The sequence below is a fragment of the Physeter macrocephalus genome, chromosome 8, assembly GCF_002837175.3.
Source record: "Physeter macrocephalus isolate SW-GA chromosome 8, ASM283717v5, whole genome shotgun sequence".
Lineage (NCBI taxonomy): Eukaryota > Metazoa > Chordata > Mammalia > Artiodactyla > Physeteridae > Physeter > Physeter macrocephalus.
This window is the reverse complement of record NC_041221.1, coordinates 90,277,187-90,297,016: the sequence shown is the minus strand read 5'-3', so window position 1 is coordinate 90,297,016 and position 19,830 is coordinate 90,277,187. Positions and strand designations below refer to the sequence as shown.

Sequence of the window (19,830 nt, the reverse complement as noted above, 5' to 3'; positions counted from 1 at the left end):
GCGGATTCTCAACCACTGCGCCACCAGGGAAGCCCCTTAAAAACTTTTAAAAGGAAAATTCTTAGAATTTCCCAAGTTTAAAAAAAATCAGTGGGAACTCAATATTTTAAAAAACATATTTTCTAGCTCCGTCACTACCAAGATGGCTCACAGCAGCATCTTTGTCAACCATGACCTCTCATGCCTATCTCCAGAACATAGATTCAGATCTCTGAAACTCTTTTTGATGAAAGAAATCAAGTTCTTAGACAACAGTCGATTGGATGTCTTAGAGCAGGAAAAATCAAGATGGCTCTAGAACACAGGTTATTTCTATAAGCAAATAAGCATCCAGAGATTTTTAAAGCAATATGAAAAGACAAAAGACTAGCTTCATAGATCTTTCAGTGTCCATGACATGACTATTTGAGTTGCAAAAAGAAAAGCATTTAGTAAGCAATTAAAATTAGTTGAATTTGAATCTATAATGGTACTTAAAGGAGAAAAGTTATTGTAATGTATTAAAAAATGGTTAAAATGAAAAATGTGAGTATAATAGTGTGTACCTAATATTTTATTAAGTTTAATGTGTAGGAGAATGTTAACATATCAAGACAGTTATATCTTTTATTAAGTATATATTCACTTATTAAGGAATGATAAACATTCTTCTCTTTGTATGTTAGTAAAGAGTTAATAAAAATGTTAATAAAACAATTATTCCTAGAAAAAGTAAGAATTGCACCAAAAATAGGAATAAATTATTAGGACCTGTGAAACACATACAAATGAAGATGAAAACAAGTAAGAAGTTAAAGAGTACTGTTGGTCACACAGAAGTTGAAAGATGATGCAATTGTATGTTTGTTTGAATACGATAGAACAGATGAACTGCAGAGATGCACTAAGATCACAGATTTGTTATCTCATTTCTTATGAGGTAAAGCCTCTAGGTTGTCTTCTTAAATATTAACAAGATATTAACAAGGCAGGTCTATCTTTCCAATACCACTAATAGACCAGCTCCATGTTCAACAGTGACAGGGCAATGGATAAGTTAAAGCTGGCACTGCAAAATTTAAAGAACAAATCATTCTGAAGAAAACACATGGTGTTGAAAAAATTAACTTATAAAGCATGAACTTAAAAAAAACATGTTGCTCTCACAAGTCAAGTCATAAAATGAACACCAATCAGATGACCAGCAATTCTCATTTGAAACAGCTTCAGAGAAGCACCAGGACCTGTGGTCCTAACAAAGAACAAAGAGCTCTTGATAACCAAGAGCATGTAACCTTAAGTGATCTGAGACAATTATTTTCTCTTCTGGAACCAATAAAATTACTACAGTTCTGGGAAGGTATGAAAATATGTATCACTGTAACCTTAGAGAAGGTCAATATAACTGTTTCAGGAATTCTCAGAAAGTGAAAAAACAGGTAGAGAAAAAATGAATAAAGAGTTAAATCTATAGGGTTGTTATTTAGAATGAGTTTAAATATAGCTATACATTTGGAAATAATTTTATTTGTGCAATGCTTTTTCTGCTGTTTAAAGTGTTTGGCATGTACAAAGAAATCATGATACTTTTGAACATTCATAATAGTATGGCTAGTTTTTGTATAAATACTTGAGTTTAATAAATTAAGTAGTAGACAAAGAACAAACACTAGTGAGTGAGCGCTCCTTAGGCATTAAAGTATCATGAAATAGTCATTAAAAAAAGCTACACATGATTACTAAATGACCAAAGCTCTGTTAGGTCATCAGTGACCGATACCATTTGAATAATGGAGGTTCCTTTAGAAAGAGGGGGGAACATCTGGCTCCTGGGTGCCATGTGCAACATGAACCAATAGAAATTTATCCAAAGGCTCATCAAGCATGGCCTCAGTGCTTCTTCAGTGGGTCAGAACTGAACTCTCTAGAGAATGAGAGAACTTTCATTCTGGATGAAATCTATGAATATAACATGATGTGACCAAATCTATCAATATGATAAAAGCAAAAAACTAAACATTCAGAGTAATCAGAGGTATTAATCTGGCTGAAAATGACTCAAGGGATCATTCACACAATGAGCAGGTGGGCCAGGAAGAATCGTGGAAATGACAAGAAACAGAACAGAGAAAATTGATGAGCTTTTTTTTTTAGCACTGAGATACAAGCTTTTTTTTATTACTGACTTACAACATTGTGTTTAAGTCTTAAGTGCACAAGTGATGAGATTATTTACAAAAATTCATAATGTAATAAACTCTAAGCGTGACATCTATTGCTCATCTAAGAGCTTTAGACATTATGGCTAGGCGAGACACAAAGATTCTCCACATAAGCAATGTGTAAGTTTCAACAAAGTGGCTTTAAAATGATTAATTGTAAAGAAATATAATCAGAATTTACCAATACTGTGTCTCATAGTGTCTTACCTTCCCTGGTTTGAGCTCAATGGTGATAAAGCACTTTGTTTGACCCGCTGTACAGATCGTGGTCCCTGACACAGACAGAAATGCATCTATCAGGTTCACACCATCTTTTTGGAGCACAGCAGCTGTTTTGTTAAACGTGACTCGCCAAAAGACCTTGACATCTTCAAAGGCTCTAGGAACAAAGCAAAACCTATGCAAATGCAGTCACAGAGTGCATTATTCCTGTAGCTAATGCAGAATGTGTTATCACTGTGCCTAAGTGTACCTCTTCATCCAAAGCAGAGCACTTACTCTCCCACTGATAATGTCAAAAATAACCAATTCTCCCCAGTACAATTAAGAAATTAAGGCCAGAGTTTACATGGCATTGCTTTAACCACACTTTATTCAGTACTAATTAAGTATTTATTGAACTAGGATTCCTGATGCTATGTACCAGAAATATGAAAATAAAAATTATAGAGAACCTTTGCCTTCAAGTAAGTGTTCCTCATTTGTCTTTTAACAAGACTCCTTCTAAAGGAAAAACACTACTGCCAAAATGGTTGTTACTATAAAAATAAAGGGCAAGAGATGACCTACATTTTCAGAGAATATTTAGACCCAAAATGGAAAAGGTAATACAAATACATGTACATGTGTGCATACCAAGTGCATGTACATGATGAACACTCATGTATACTATACTGTACTAAGTTGCAAGCAAAACGTTGGTAATCCAAGTCTCCCTAATAGTAAATGGTTGTGTATTCAGAGTGATCAGAGAATAGTAAATACGATGAAGTGATGACGTACATAATCTAACATCTGTATGGTACTTTATAAAGTACAAAATGTTAAGGCAGCCCCAAGTTATGTTCATAAACCAAGTATGTTAAATCACAGATGAGGAACTACAGCCTCTGAACACTGACATGCCAAATTCCACCCTACCTTCTTCTACAAACATTTCATCCTGCCTCTACCATTTTATGAATTCAAATTAGATACACAGGATGTTACATCTTCAACATATATATAAACATACCTGTTTGGCTGCCTTGTGACAATAAGATGCAGTCTGCTCATCTCAGCTCCTCCACTCAACTCCAGTCCACTCTGGGACTCCTCACTGAATCCTATGATGCCATTGTGAAGATCACTCCCTGAAAAGAAAAAGAGAAGATTATAATATACTTAAGACTTTAAAAGATCTCCAATGCTTCACTAATCTTTCCAGCTCAGATGGTATAAAACTGAGACATTCAAAAGTCAATGGGGTGGGCGGGAGCTACAACATTTAACGATCTTTACTAAAAACAGACTAGAATCAATATGATCACATCAAGGTAGCTGACACTTTGAGAACAGAAGACTAAAAGAAAGAAAACATCAAATCCTGCTCCCCATACTGACAACATGCTCATCTCTCTCTGATGAGGCTCTACTTTTAATTTCATAGTCCTTGATATTACTGTTTAAAATCAGTGCATCCTGACAGAATATAAGTTCTACTGAGAAGCAACTGTTTTATTTACTGCTGTATCCCTGGTACCAAGAACAGTGTTTAATAAATATTTAGTGAATACATGAACTCCATCTGACTGTTTACTTTTCTATAAGAGAGTTGACCCAAAAGACCATTTATGTTTCACATTTGGTTATTTTCCCCAGACAAAAACAGAACAATTAAGGAACTCTTGAGAACCTCTGAGTAAAAGAAACTCCTCTGAGCAACTCTTGAGGTTACAGGCACCATCATTCTACAAAATTGTGTTTAAACTGGAACAAACCTAGGGCCCACACTACACTGAAATAGTCACTCCAAATCCTTGCCAAAATGTAAACTAGCTCCTCAGACGAGAGAAATACCAATAAACAGTTCCTGCTGCTTTCTATTTTTCAATGACTCAGTTTTGCAAAGTGATCCTAAAAGCAATGATCCAAAGCAATCAGCCTCAAAAACCATTTGTACCCCTCACCCTGAAACCTGACTCCTGAGATTCCAAGTAGACAGAACTTCTGTAAGGAAATAGAAAACCACTGAACTGTCCCGAAAGGGGAAAGCTAGTGGTTACCAGCCCCTATTTTGCAGGTCTGAAGTGTGAGTAAATGTGGAGACCATGGCTTAGGGACATGGAGGTGATGGACCACTTTTGTCCTGGTGCCTCATGTGTGTTTTGTCTCAGCCAGATGCCCATCCTCATCCTCACCAATTAATCACTACAATCGCTTCTTAGCCCTGCATTAGAACCAGACCTCAACTTTTTTTTCTTCAGCAGCAACTGTTTTCTTGTCACTTTTAATGGGAATTTGGTCTCTCAGCTAATAATAGATTATAAGCTTCCCACAAGCAGAACCTTCATTTTCTTTTTCAATGCAATAGCAACTAGCATGGTTCTAATGAGTATAATACTTCCCTTGCCACATCTACAATAATAAAGTTGATGTCAAATCTCTAGCAAGATGAAACAAAATTTCTAATGTGCCAATGATCAAAAACAAAACAAAATAAACTATTTTCCCGATTTATCTTGAAAGTTTGTTCTAAAATCTAAATGTGAGAAGATTACAAAGATTAAAGGTAAGAGGAATAAAAATAAGAGGAATCAGCAAAATTAATGATATAGTTAAAACAGAAATACTATGTTAAAATAAAAAGCCAGGTGAGGAGGGACTTCCCTGGTGGCGCAGTGGTTAAGAGTCCGTCTGCCAATGCAAGGGACACAGGCTCGATCCCTGGCCCGGGAAGATCCCACATGCCGTGGAGCAACTAAGCCAGTGCGCCACAACTACTGAGCCCATGCACCGCAACTACTGAGCCCATGCAACGCAAATACTGAAGCCCACACACCTAGAGCCCGTGCTCTGCAACAAGAGAAGTCACCTCAATGAGAAGCCCATGCACCGCAAGGAAGAGTAGCCCCTGCTCGCTACAAGTAGAGAAAACCCACAGCAATATAGACCCAATGCAGCCAAAAAAATAAAATAAAATAAAATAAAATAATTTTTTTTAAAAGCCAGGTGAGGAGAAAATGATAGGAACATTCACAGACAGAGTAAGGGAACTTAGGGTACATGACATGCAAAAGTGCTGGTGAATTACATCATGTGACATTAAGAGGAGCCAATCATTTGCCAAGTATGTATGATGCCATGTGTTACGTAGGGAAGTTATCATTAGAGAACTTCATTGAGGATCAACTGAGTGACTGGTAAGTTAGGCTCAGAGCTGATAATGGGAATTTGCCTGGTGAGTTAGGCTCAGAGCTGATGCATGGGTAGGCACTGGTACGCCATATTAATATAGTATCAGCACGCCATATTGGTATGCGTTGGTATGCCAAACTGACTGAGGAGCACTTCCATTCCAGTTGGAATACAGCTGCTGTCTTGAGCCCCCAGAGAACCCTCTGTCACCATCCTAACCAGTATGAGATCTCCCTGTGATCCAGTAACTGATGAGGTAATGTTTGGGACAGCAAAAAGCCTCCAGCAACCATTGTGATTGGTCTGTGCCTCTGTCAAACTAATTGCTAAATACTTTGATTGTCAGCTCTGGTCTCATTCAAATGAATGTAATAAAATATCTATTTCATGGAATGGGGGAGGAGGCTGTTGAGTGCCAAAACAATTTTAATAGAAATATATAGATGGCATTAAGCTAATGTGAATCAAAATCAGTAAGTAACTTGGAGAATAGAATTTGACTTTACAATATTCAATAAACTGAAGGAATAGGAATAAATGACAGTTCTAATTGGTGTAAATTTGCAGGGTAGCATAAATAAGATGATGCTGGGTATAAAAGTTACATGATTGTAAAATTATGACTGAATTATAACTGAATGGCTAAAATAAATAAAATTCTAGGAAGCACCAAATCCTAAAAGGGGATCATAAACATGTTTATTCTAAATATTTCCTTTTATAAAAAAACAAAGCATAAACACTAAATGATTTAATAATTCCTCAATTAATGGTTGAGCTGGGTCAAAATATAGGCTTCATAACTTTTAATTTTCTTTTTACTATGTTTTACCATAGTGTTATCTGAAACTCTAAAACACTGTGTAAAACTCGTAACTGTTTGTATGAAAGAGTAGAGTAGGTAAGAATCATGAGACAGCCTTGTCAATACTCTAATTACAGTAAGGTATTGACAAGCTGAGCTAGGCCACTTAAAGAAATATAGTATGATTTCAGAGGAAAACTGCATATAATCACCAAAAAATTTTGTAACATGCATGAGGAACTCTATATATGCACACACCTGCCCAATAGTACAAAACTTATATAAACTGCACTGGTTCAAAAGCAGAACGAAAGGAAATAGTTTTAATATATTTCCCAACAGATAGAAAGAATTTTCTGACAATGAGATCTTAGACTCTGGGATAGATTAATGAAAGTGGTTAGGAAATTCAGAATGAGGTTTCAAAACAGGACAGGCAATCATGTTTGGGTGATTAAGTATATTTCAGAAGAAGTACATGAACTTAAGTATTTTTAAGGTTTTCCCTTATTGTGAAAGTACAGATTTATAAATTGTTTAATTGTTTAGCTGGCTCTGAGCTAAGTGACATTTACAGTCCATTAAACTCTAGCCTGGCACCACAGAACAACATGATGAATTTACGTTATGGGTTCATGCCATAGGAAAACAAAATTTTAATGATTCACTATGGGTGAGTCAAGTAATTCACCTTCTTAAATTAAAGATAGAATGATCTTATTACAAATTCTGTACCACAAAAGTACATTTTTAACTCCAACACTCCAAATATATACCTGTAATAATGATCATGGCAAAAGCTGCAAACCCACTGTCATCCTTTCCCTTCACAATCTGTGCTCCCCCTTGTGGGTCTGTGAGAAACACGTAGAAGAATTCTTGTCCCTCAGGCTCATCATCATCCAAAATTTGAACCAATACTTTATGTTCTCTTTCTCCATCTACAAATGTAAGGATAAGAGTTTGCTCTTCAAAATCTTCTTCTTCAGTTGCCCATGTTAGGTTGGAAATCCCATGGATGTCAGGAAAGGGCAATGCATTTGGTTCCTTCTGAGAAGATCTTTCACCAAAAGTCTTAACTGTTATACTGACATTGCCAGTAGACCCACCAGTTCTTCGGACAAGAACTTCTGCAGCGTTAAACGTGCCATTCTTCATTTCTTCTTCGACGTAAACAACAGATGGCCCAAGACTAAATGTTCCATGAATGGAAACATCTGCAGTTACAGTGGGCATATCAGGCTTCTCAGACATAGCAGACGTACCAGGAAGGGTGACAAGGTTCTCAGGGATGGGAGACACACCAGTCGCCTCAGTAACAATGGCAACCACTTCGGTTGGCTGTGGAATGGCAGTTATCTTGGTTGTGTCAGGGTGTGTGGTAGACGAGTCAGTTTTTAGAGGAAGAGCTGTGTCCGTTGCTATAGCCACAGTCGTCTTGGGGAAAGAAACATCCATTCCTGCCAGGTCATCATTGTCCAATATTGTGATCACTGCCACACTGAAATCTAGATTCAGGCGAGGTCTCTGATTAGCATCAAATTTTTGTAATCCTTTAATTTCTACTGAAGTTAGATTAATGTAAAAAATTTCTTCTATCTCAGGAAGCTCATCATCAATAATAGTTACTTCAAAATCAACCTCAGCATGAAACTTTCGGAAAAGCAGCTCTCCATTCTGAACAGGCTCAAAGTCTTCCAGGGGCTGTGCCCTTCCTGCAGTTGTCTGATAGGAAACTTTAATAAGATCCCCGTGGAACCCAAACAGTCTTTGTACATGTAATGTGATCATCTGTGTATCCTCTGACACTATGATATTTCTTGAACTAGGGGAAAATTGAAAGACTCCCATTGGTTCAATTTCAGCAACGGTGAAACCTGGTCTGGAAAAAAGAATTAAACCATGAGAGAACTGATGAAAAATAGGAATACCACTGTAGAGATTCATCTTTCACACACTTAAGATACTGCTCATGAGGACACCTTAAAAATGACATGCCCTTTCAAATTCCATAAAACCCTATTTACTTATTGATGAATATACCAGAGCACAAGAAAGGTAAGAACAGGAGCTGCAGCTGCAGGTGATAGGACCTAACAAGGTCCATATATATACGTATATACATATATATATACATATATATACATATACACATATATATGTATATATATATACATATATATGTATATATATATACATATGTATGTATATATACATATATATATATATATATATATATATATATGGAGAGAGGAGGGGGGGCAATGCCTGGCCTAGGGTAAGCACTATAAAACTGTTAGCCTGAATCACTTTGCCTGTACAGTAGAAATTAACACAACATTGTAAATCAACTATACTTCAATAAAATAAATGTAAAAATAAGAAATAAAAAAACTGTTAGCTATTAGTTTTATTGCTAAAGGTATGTGAATTTGTTAACCTAAAATACGTTGTGTCCAAACACTTTTTGAATGGCATATGTATAATCAAAAGCCATACTGGATTCCACCAACCAATATCTCCCATACATAAGTATGTATACAAACACACTTGAACACACACTGGTTTTGCCCACACATTTTTCCCGGTTTCCAAATAAGTAAACTAAAGAACAGAAAGATCAAGCAACTTTCCCAAAGTTACACAGAAAGTAAGTGACACAGCCAGGATTAAACCGAGGAGTCTGGCTCTAAGATCTGTCCTCTGCTGTTCTGATCAAGTCCATCCCACGTATGAGAAAAGTCAATTGCTTTTGACCAGGACATATTTATCTGCAAATATACTGATATAAATTAAACTCAAAAGAACTACTAGTTCAAGTCACATTATTATCCTACTACGACTTCTTATTCTTACTCTTTATCTCTTGGAGAAATCAGGTATTTTTGGCTACCTTTCAGAAGACAGTTTCCTTTAAAAATAGGTGGCTTTGCCATCATGGTTCTTTTTGGAGATGTCACCTCAGGCCAACATTCTTGAGAGATAGGTCATGATAAACGCTCTTCAAGCAAGCAGTGGGTGGTGGCATCTTTGGCAATGCAGGCCATATATTGCTCTACACTAAAACTGTTTTTGCCTCTGCTTCAAGGAGATAGATCCTTGTGTCTTTTTTTTGTTTCAACTGGTAAATTCCAGCTTATTCCTCAGAGACTTTCTTGGCTGAAAATCAAGTTGGTCTTACCGAAGCTGAGCCCCACCAGGGGCACTGCTCTGCACTCCTGAGAGGTGAATGACAAAGGCCTCTGGCCGACCAGGGCTAGGAAATGTCCACAGCAAGACTCTTTTACTTTTTTCTCCATGGGAAAATGAAAGACTCCCTGACAGGAAATATGAAAAGGGAAGTTGGGTTTCATTTCTGAGTTCTTAAATTGGGATTCAACTCTTAAAAATATAGTGAAATCTTTCCTTTTCCAAAATAAAATTCTATGACAGTCTACAAAAGGTAAAACATTTAAAAAGTCAGTGGGGGAGGGAGTGTAAATAGAGGAAGCTCCGTAGACCACACACACCTTGCCTTTAATCATGCCTACTTTACAAGGTAGAGGTCAAACCATCTAACTTTTGCATCTCACTGATCCTCACAGAGCTTACGGTATAACTAAAAATAAAGTAGATGAAATAACAGCTGCTCAACTGTCAGAAATATTCAGATGAACATGTAAATGGATATAAAGGTGTGTCTTTTTTGATTATCGTATGGGCCACATCAGGTTTTTAGAACTACTTTTAACAAACTCCTCAGGTATAAACAGAGTAGTCTGCTTAGTGACCATTATTTCCAGTTGAGGTATGAAGTTTTCCATTTGAACGAATAAAGTTCCTCTCAATCTCACCAAGCAGCCTGTGAAATTCTGATCACTTAAATCTGAAAGGACTGTATTAGAAGGCAAATAGCTCACTGTCCAGAGTAAAGAGGATCCAGGAAAATTAGTGGCCAATTACACATTTCCATGTTCTATAGGGAAAATCCTAGAAAAGCCACAACTCACCCACTTTGGGGGTCATATTGCCAACAACAACGAATTCGGGGATTTTTAACCCAGGAACATATCCAGCTGCCCAGGAAATCTTGAGAGAGCCATACGTGCCTCTCCTAGAAATCACAGCTTGGCTTGTTCCGGCGGTGATGTCCATGAGTGGAAACGCAGTAGACTCAAATCCAACCTGAGGAAAAACATGCTTAGAATATTTTAATTCTCTCTAAAGGTTCTTGTTTTCTGAAAAGTGGGTTAAAAGTCAACTTTCTCTGTTTACACAGTATATTTCCCTGTTCTAAAATATATTCAATTAAAGAGTAGTATTTAAGAAATGACATGTGAAATTTGAAAATTTATTTTATTTTATAATGCTGATTATAGTTTACAGCCTTATTTTTTAATCAAAATGTAAACCCCTGGATTAACAATATCTAAAAATATAATTGTAATTATGGTTAAATGAAAGGAAAGATTAAAAATGGCATTTTAATATGACTTGTTCATGGGTCTTTATAGAACCTAATTTGTCTAGAACTGAAATCTGACTTCTTTCTAAGGTATAATAATAAATTCTTTATTTATAAAGTGAGCACCATGAACTAGATTTTCTATTAAGGTTCTTTTTAGATCTTGATTCAATACAATATCTTTTTTTTGAGGATCAGAAACCCTCAAAGATTTTTTTAAAATAACAATCTTTTTCATCCACACCAAGTAAGATCTGGTTTTCAGGGCAACCTTCCCAGGGTACCCTGGGATTTATAGATGAAATAAGTTCTGCTCAAAGAATAAGAATAAAAGATTCCTGGCTTCACATTGTTATTTAGACAACTCAGTTTACCTCTTTGGTCCCAATATCTATAAATTTGGAATACCATAGGATCAACAGTTCTATATTAAGACTCATTCTCCCCATTTTAAATTGGAATGGAGAGTAGCAGAAAGTGTTAGAGGGTGCCACAGGACAGCTTCTGAAGCCACAGAAAAGAAAAAACAACAACAACTTCAATTTGACACCAGCCTAGATTCCTTACCACAGTGAGGCTTCTGGTTAGCAACTGCCAAAATCTTTGGCATATCTGAGCTCATGCTTGCCAAATGGCTAGAGGCTGTTTGAAAGTGTCCAAGGCACATCTCTCTCTCTCACACACACACACACACACACACACACACACACACCCACACACACACACCCCACATACAAATACTGGTAAGGAGTACAGAGGATACACCAAGGACAGGAATACTCCATGACTGGCCCTGATCTGGCCCTTTGACGTGACATAATGTTGTGACAACATGCATGGACAAGGAGAAGAAAATAGTTTACTACACTAAACGAAGGATTCAGGTTGAAAGGAATCTCTGTTATAACAACCTGTGAACGAAAAGAAGGTAACAAAACGTCAAAGCATTAAATTCTATACCCTCTTTCCTTTTTTTTTTGCAGTACGCAGGCCTCTCACTGTTGTGGCCTCTCCCGTTGCGGAGCACAGGCTCCGGATGCGCAGGCTCAGCGGCCATGGCTCACGCGCCCATCCGCTCAGCAGCATGTGGGATCTTCCCAGACCGGGGCACAAACCCATGTCCCCTGCATCAGTAGGCGGACTCTCAACCACTGCGCCACCAGGGAAGCCCCCCTCTTTCCTTCTTGAACAGAGGAGGTGCAGAAAGAAGACAATTCCTCTCAGTTAATTTTAATGCTGGTGGATTCCACTTTAGGGAGCAAAGCAAATTCATTCCCTGGGGAGAAGCAGCCCAGGTGGGAGTAACTGAAGAGCATCCCCTTAATGGCCAGAGACCCTGTTACACAAGCTGGTGGCCAGATCTGCCCACACTCCTGCACCTCCACCTGCAAAGATTCCACATCCTGGTCAAGGAACTGAAGGAACTCCCACCTGAAGGAGCAGGATGCACGCTTATCCCTTATTATGGTTTATAAAATACACACATTACCGTAGCCAGAGACAGGAGCCCTGTCTTGTTCCTATATTGACAGAATTGGCCTACACAGGAAGCAAAGCCCTCAAGGTATTCTTTATTCTCATGTGAATTTATAAAGTGATTAGGGAACAATCTTCCCTAAAATGAACTCATGTAGAAGATTCAAATACTTAGGTGCACCACTAGCATTAACCTACATCAGAACAAACTTGCCACAGTAAAAAGAGCCCCACAAATTTAATATTTACAATCTTAGTAAATGAGAAAGTCTGAAATATTAACTGAGGTTTCATTCTAATTTAAATTATTTAGCATAAAATACCTCAATGTTAAATATTCATTTTCAAGAAAAAACCTGAAGTTTTGACTCTAGGTGACTGCTATTTTAAAAATTCTAGGACTTCCCTGGTGGCGCAGTGGTTAAGAATCCGCCTGCCAAGGCAGGGGACATGGGTTCGAGCCCTAGTCCGGGAAGATCCCACATGCCGCGGAGCAACTAAGCCCGTGCACCACAACTACCGAGTCTGCGCTCTAGAGCTCATAAGCCACAACTACTGAAGCCCGAGCGCCTAAAGCCCGCACACCGCAACGAAGCGCAGCCCCCACTCGCCGCAACTAGAGAAAGCCCGTGCACAACAATGAAGACCCAATGCAGCCAAAAATTAATTAATTAATTAATTAATTTAAAAATTCTATACCTTACGCTCTACAAGACAGAAACTTTCTAAAACTCCAGAAAGGAGGTATATTTTTCTATCTTATGCCGAAAATTGACAAATTATTTTCATATAGTGTACCCACAGTGTCTACTTTGATATTCATAGGATTACTTAGATTTAAGGAAATAGTGAATCTTAAGAAATTCTAAGAATCTTAGTCCTTCCTGTAAGAGCTGCCCTCTAGTGGTTCCGGGGTAGTACCACACCCAGGGCCAATTACCTGAGAATTGGCAGCTTTCTCAGGGACTGGAAGGATGGCAGATTTTGCTTCCTGGAGAATTCTTGGCATGCCATAGAAACTTCCACCAACAAGCATCACAGTCACCAGTTGCAAGGTGAAATTAGAGCCCAGGGATAGGAAGACCTATATACAAACAGTATCAATGACTTTTTTAATAGTAAAAAATAATTTTCAAAGAAAAATACTGACAATTGAAATGAGTCATTAGCACTTTCCTCCTTTTGTATCAGTTTCATCAGTATATGCCCTTTCCCCCATGTTACAAAACAAAGCACCATCAGGAAGACTTTGACGCCAACACTGAGAGCCATACAATATTAAAAAAACCCACAAATTTGCAAATACTCTCTGTGTGCCCAAATGACCTGAAGAATGATGAGAATCTCAGAAGTAGTATTAGTGATAGAATCACGTGCCACAAGAATGGAAAGAGCTCACTGGTGAACACTGTCAGCTCCTAAAACCAGCAAAACTCACTTTCTCCCTTTTCACTGGGTAGAAACTAAGAGCTCTAATGACAGTTACTTAAAACAGATAATGATTTAGGTGTACTGATTATTTGAATACTTTGGACAAATAAAGACTACTAACACCATGTATTAGACTACCAATTTTCAAAGTTTTAGAATCCAACAAAATAGAGAAATCCTGAATTTAAAACCTGGTATTACTTTAAAAGATTTTTTTTAACACTTATTGATATAATACATTTTTCCATAGAAACCTTGTTATTGATAATGGATAAGCCCTCGTAACCTGGAATATTACTAACAATTCTGTACATCTTTATTTAATATACAAATAACCATTTCTGTGAAGTCTGTTCTTCTTTTAAATGTAATGTACTTAAACACATATCACACCCTCCAAATGTGTAAAATATGTACTATAGTGGTTTCAAATGTGCAACATGAGGGGAACAGATGTTTTATTCATTCAATCAGTCTTCATTTTTTCAAAATCACATTCACTGAACATGAAGCATAGATCAAGTGCTGAGGAAACAGAAATAAATCATGGTGTCCTGACTTCAATCATGTGCCTCCGTCCTCTCCTTGAAGGGTGTGCCCCTTCCCCATGCAGTTCACTGGCTGGGTAGCTAAGGATTTTTTTGTTCCTATTTCCTAAAGAATGAACGGCCAGATGTCAGCTCAAAACTCCCAGGCATTTGTGCCTTCCTACCCATCTCTTCTGTTCCTGGGCCCATGCAGCACACAGACTTATGGAGTGTGGCAGGTCCCCAAGGTGCAGTAATTAAACATTAAAGTTGAACAGGAGTAATGGTGGATTTGGAGAAACGCTGGTTTGCCTACAGAAGAAAAGCAGGTAGACTAATTTGAAAAGGACCTTGAAGGTTTTTAGGAGAAGAGGTTGTTCTGTTTTGCCCTTCCATGTCCCTGATCCAGGACTGCATCACCAATACTATTCTACATATTTCCCACCATTCTTGACGGCTCTGGGCACAAATGGAGTTTACAGCCCCATAATATCCTGTGTGCATCTTGAACACTGCTTATCTGCTTGCTTTTATAATTGGCTGTTCAAGGGCCTTCTCCTGCACTAGACAGGGAGCAACCTGACAACAGAGATTATGTCTTTGCGATCATTGTAGCTGCTGTGCTTCTCACAATGACTGACACATAGCAAGTGCTCAATAAATATCTGAATAAATGACAGCCATGAATATAATCTTATCTTGCATTCTAACTTAAATTCTTTTAAACGTAGACTTGTTTCTTTATCATGCCAATGATTCTTATCATCAGTGAGTACTTCATCTGAGAATCCTATTGTTACCCAGGTGAGGTAACTGTTCACTCCCTGGTCCTCATGTTAAACCAACATCAAGAGTCTTCTAGTATTCAGAGCCTAATGGAAACTCATTCTGTCCCAAGACCCATTTGAAGGTCCTTCTCTGTGGCAGACCTGTCCGAAGTCCTAACTTTTATCAAGGTGGTAGATCAGGTAGATCTATATGTAAATTGTAACTAATATCCCAAACTTTAAAGAGCAATGCATTACACCCAGGGTGTGAGGGGAGAAAGGGACCGCTGGAAAAATCCTCCCCTCAGTTTATGTGCATGTCACACGTTGCCCTAAATAGTCACCGTGGAAGACTAACTCACATAATAATCTATGTGCAGTCTACACCACACATAGTGGAATGTAAGAGACAGAAGGAACCCATGCAAATTTAAATACACTAATGAAAGACGTTAAAGTAAGCAAATAAGAGGAAGCTTTCATATATGGGTAAGCTAGTAAACTTTTGTTACTCTTATTGAAAATACACAGAAATCATAAAAATAATAGAGCTTCAAAACAGATATTAAGAAATCCATAGATAATTCAAACAGGTATTAAGAAAGCTAAGTATCTTTATCAACTATCCCATTAAGCTTTCAAAGTGAAATGAAAAGAAGACTACCATCCTTCAAAATGTCCCAGATACCACCACAGGAGATAATCTGAAAGTGTCCTCTGGTATAGACTTTCTCAACCATGAGATAATTAATCCTCACAGCTATAATGCATCTCATGCATGAAATACACTTCTCTGCCATGTATATGGAATGATACTAGTTATCTTCTTGGGAGGATGAAAACAGTTTCTCAAATCACTTTCTGTGGATCAGACTGAGAAAGACTGCTAGGTAGCTATTTGACCCACAGAAAATCCATGTATTCCTAGCACTCTCAGCTGATATGTCGGCAGAACAGTCTGCTGTCCTAGGAAGTCTACATATATCTTCCCTTCAACAAGCATCGTGTGTGTGTGTGTGTGTGTGTGTGTGTGTGTGTGTGTGTTTATGTGTTTGTATAGCACCTGGAACAATTTCTGGAACTGTGAAGTACTAAATAAGTGCCTGCTACTATCTAGACAAAAATATTTTATCTCCAAATAAGAATATACTTATTTACTTATAGTCTGCAAATACTTCAGTATATGTATTATCCAATAATTAGTATGCATTTTCTAAGGCATTTTTCATGGTTCCATTTAAATATCAGAATAAGACTTTAAACTGATCATGAGATTAACTAGGGCTTTCTTGAAGGAGTTTTATTGGAATGATCAGGAAATTAAAGAAATGCTACAAACCTGACTCTTGACTGGCACTGTGTCCACTTTATATCTGGTGCCATCTTTGACCACCAGCTGCCTCTCTGCATTTTCAGTAACAATAGACTGCTTCTTAGGATCAGATGATATTCGATATCCAACAGTCACATCTCCAAATGTTCCAGCAAGCCGGGTTACATTAATTTGGATGAATCTACTAAGGTTCTGCCCAATAAGTATTGACTGGTGATCTGAATACAGGGCAAATACCCCATGTGGGTCATCATTTGCAGAAACAGAGAACCGTGTGATGCATTTTTCTGGATCAAGTTCTGCTCCTCCCTTTACAGAAATAAGCTGAATCACATAAACTTCCTCTATCTCAGGTACACCATCTGGTAGCAAGTTAACATCAAAGCTGGCCTCACTTTCTCCATCAGCAATGGTGAAAAATCCTTTTGTAGACAGAAAGTCTCCAGTAATATCAAACTCACTGCTTAATTCCCAGTAAACCTAAAATAAAAGGAAAAAAAAAACAACAAAGTTATACCATTCAGTATACTGAATCAAAAATCCTTTAAATTAGTTTTCCTCTACTATATACAAAAAAAATTAAGTGTGCTTCATTATATTCCAAGTGAAACTTTCCAAGCAGTTAGGTAATTTAGAAAGTATCTTAACTCTTTCAGGCTGTGGTATGCAATTTGCAAGACAGGATTATAAAATTTCATTTCACCTGCTTCTAAAATAACATAATTTGAAAAGATAAAGAGAAACAAGTTAACTTTAAAATACCAGTACCACAAATACATTCAATAGTGAACCACAGACAATATTTGAAGGTAAAGAGTAAGTAGATAATCTGACATTCACATTGGAATTTGTTTTTGTTTGTTTTTAATAAAAAGAGAAGATTGGGGCTCCCCTGGTGGCGCAGTGGTTGAGAGTCCGCCTGCCGATGCAGGGGACACGGGTTCGTGCCCCGGTCCGGGAGGATCCCACGTGCCGTGGAGCGGCTGGGCCCGTGAGCCATGGCCGCTGAGCCTGCGCGTCCGGAGCCTGTGCTCCGCAACGGGAGAGGCCACAGCAGTGAGAGGCCTGCGTACCGCACAAAAAAAAAAAAAAAAAAAAAAAGAGAGAAGATTGAGGAGGAGCTTCCAGATGGCGGAAGAGTAAGACATGGAGATCAACTTCCTCCCCACAAATACATTAGAAATACATCTACATGTGGAACAACTCCTACAGAACACCTACTGAATGCTGGCAGAAGACCTCAAACCTCCCAAAACGCAAGAAACTCCCCAGGTACCTGGGCTGGGCAAAAGAAAAAACAGAGACAAAAGAATAGGGATGGGACCTGCACCAGTGGGAGGGAGCTGTGAAGGAGGAAAGGTTTCCACACACTAGAAGCCCCTTCGCAGGCGGAGACTGCAGGTGGTGGAGGGGGGAAGCTTCGGAGTCCCGGAGGATAGCACAGCAACAGGGGGGCGGAGGGCAAAGCGGAGAGATTCCCTCAGAGGACTGGTGCCGACCAGCACTCACCAGCCCGAGAGGTTTGTCTGCTCACCCGCTGGGGTGGGCGGGGGCTGGGAGCTGAGGCTCGGGCTTCAGTCAGATCGCAGGGAGAGGACTGGGGTTGGCTGCGGGAACACAGCCTGAAGGGGCTAGTGCACCACGGCTGGCCGGGAGGGAGTCCGGGAGAAGTCTGGAGCTGCCGAAGAGGCAAGAGACATTTTCTTCCCTCTTTGCTTCCTGGTGCGCGAAGAGAGGGGATTAAGAGCACCACTTAAAGGAGCTCCAGACACGGGCTCAAGTCGCAGCTATCAGCGCGGACCCCAGAGACGGGCATGAGACGCTAAGGCTGCTGCTGCTGCCACCAAGAGGCCTATGTGAGCACAGGTTACTCTCCACACCTCCCCTCCCGGGAGCCTGTGCAGCCCGCCACTGCCAGGGTCCCATGATCCAGGGACAACTTCCCCGGGAGAACACACTGCGCACCTCATGCTGGTACAACGTCACGACAGCCTCTACCGCCACAGGCTCATCCCATATCCGTACCCCTCCCTCCCCCCGGCCTGAGTGAGCCAGAGCCCCCGAATCAGCTGCTCCTTTAACCCCGTCCTGTCTGGGTGAAGAAGAGACACCCTAAGGTGACCTACACACAGAGGCGGGGCCAAATCCAAAGCTGAACCCCAGGAGCTGTGCGAACAGAAAAAGGGAAATCTCTCCCAGCAGCCTCAGGAGCAGCGGATTAAATCTCCACAGTCAACTTGATGTACTCTGCATCTGTGGACTACCTGAATAGACAACGAATCATCCCAAAATGAGGCAGTGGACCTTGGGAGCAACAATATATATATATTTTTCCTATTTCTCTTTTTGTGAGTGTGTATGTGTATGCTTCTATGTGTGATTTTGTCTGTATAGCTTTGCTTTTACCATTTGTCCTAGGGTTCTGTCCGTTTTTGGGTTTTTTTTTGCACAGTTGTTAGCACTTGTTATCATTGGTGGATTCTTATTTTGGTTTGGTTGCTCTCTTCTTCCTTTCTTTCTTCCTTTTTAAAAATTACTTGATAAACATTTTTTTATTTTTAATAATCATTTTTATTTTAATAACTTTATTTTATTTTATTCTTTCCTTCCTTCCTTCCTTTCTTTTTCATTTCCTCCCTTCCTTCCTTCCTTCCTTTTTCATTCCCTCCCTTCCTTCCTTCCTTCCTTCCTTTCTTTCTTTCTTTTCTCCCTTTTATTCTGAGCAGTGTGGATGACAGGCTCTTGGTGCTCCGGCCAGGCATCAGGGCTGTGCCTCTGAGGTGGGAGAGCCAAGTTCAGGACATTGGTCGAACAGAAACCTCCCAGCTCCACGTAATATCAAATGGCAAAAATCTCCCAGACATCTCGATCTCAACGCCAAGATGCAGCTCCACTAAATAACCAGCAAGCTAAAGTGCTGGACACCCTATGCCATTCAACTAGCAAGACAAGAACAGAACCCCACCCATTAGCAGAGAGGCTGCCTAAAATCATAATAAGGTCAAAGACACCCCAAAAGACACCACCAAATGCGGACCTGCCCACCAGAAAGACAAACTCCAGCCTCATCCACCAGAAAACAGGCACTAGTCTCCTCCACCAGGAAGCCTACATAATCCACTGAACCAACCTTAGCCACTGGGGACAGACACCAAAAACAACAGGAACTACGAACCTGCAGCCTGTGAAAAGGAGATCCCAAACACAGTAAGATAAGAAAAATGAGAAGAGAGAGAAACACACAGCAGATGAAGGAGCAAGGAAAAAACCTACCAGACCTAACAAATGAAGAGGAAATAGGGAGTCTACCTGAAAAAGAATTCAGAATACTGATAGTAAACATGATTCAAAATCTTGGAAATAGAATGGAGAAAATACAAGAAACGTTTAACAAGGGCCTAGAAGAACTAAAGAGCAAACAAACAATGATCAACAACACAATAAATGAAA

At 39.1% G+C, this 19,830-nt stretch overlaps 1 protein-coding gene across 1 annotated transcript in view; it reads right to left on the bottom strand.

The window, feature by feature from the left end:
• The window catches only part of ADGRV1 (adhesion G protein-coupled receptor V1), a 552,025-nt gene that overhangs the window by 337,649 nt on the left and 194,546 nt on the right, over positions 1–19,830 (bottom strand). The window contains exons 71-77 of the mRNA XM_024125341.3: positions 16,387–16,860; positions 13,263–13,406; positions 10,392–10,566; positions 9,584–9,719; positions 7,179–8,284; positions 3,436–3,553; positions 2,409–2,580 (exon numbers count right to left, since the gene is read on the bottom strand). Of these exons, the coding sequence (XP_023981109.1) occupies positions 2,409–2,580; positions 3,436–3,553; positions 7,179–8,284; positions 9,584–9,719; positions 10,392–10,566; positions 13,263–13,406; positions 16,387–16,860 (2,325 nt within the window). The remainder of the gene's footprint in view (positions 1–2,408; positions 2,581–3,435; positions 3,554–7,178; positions 8,285–9,583; positions 9,720–10,391; positions 10,567–13,262; positions 13,407–16,386; positions 16,861–19,830) is intronic.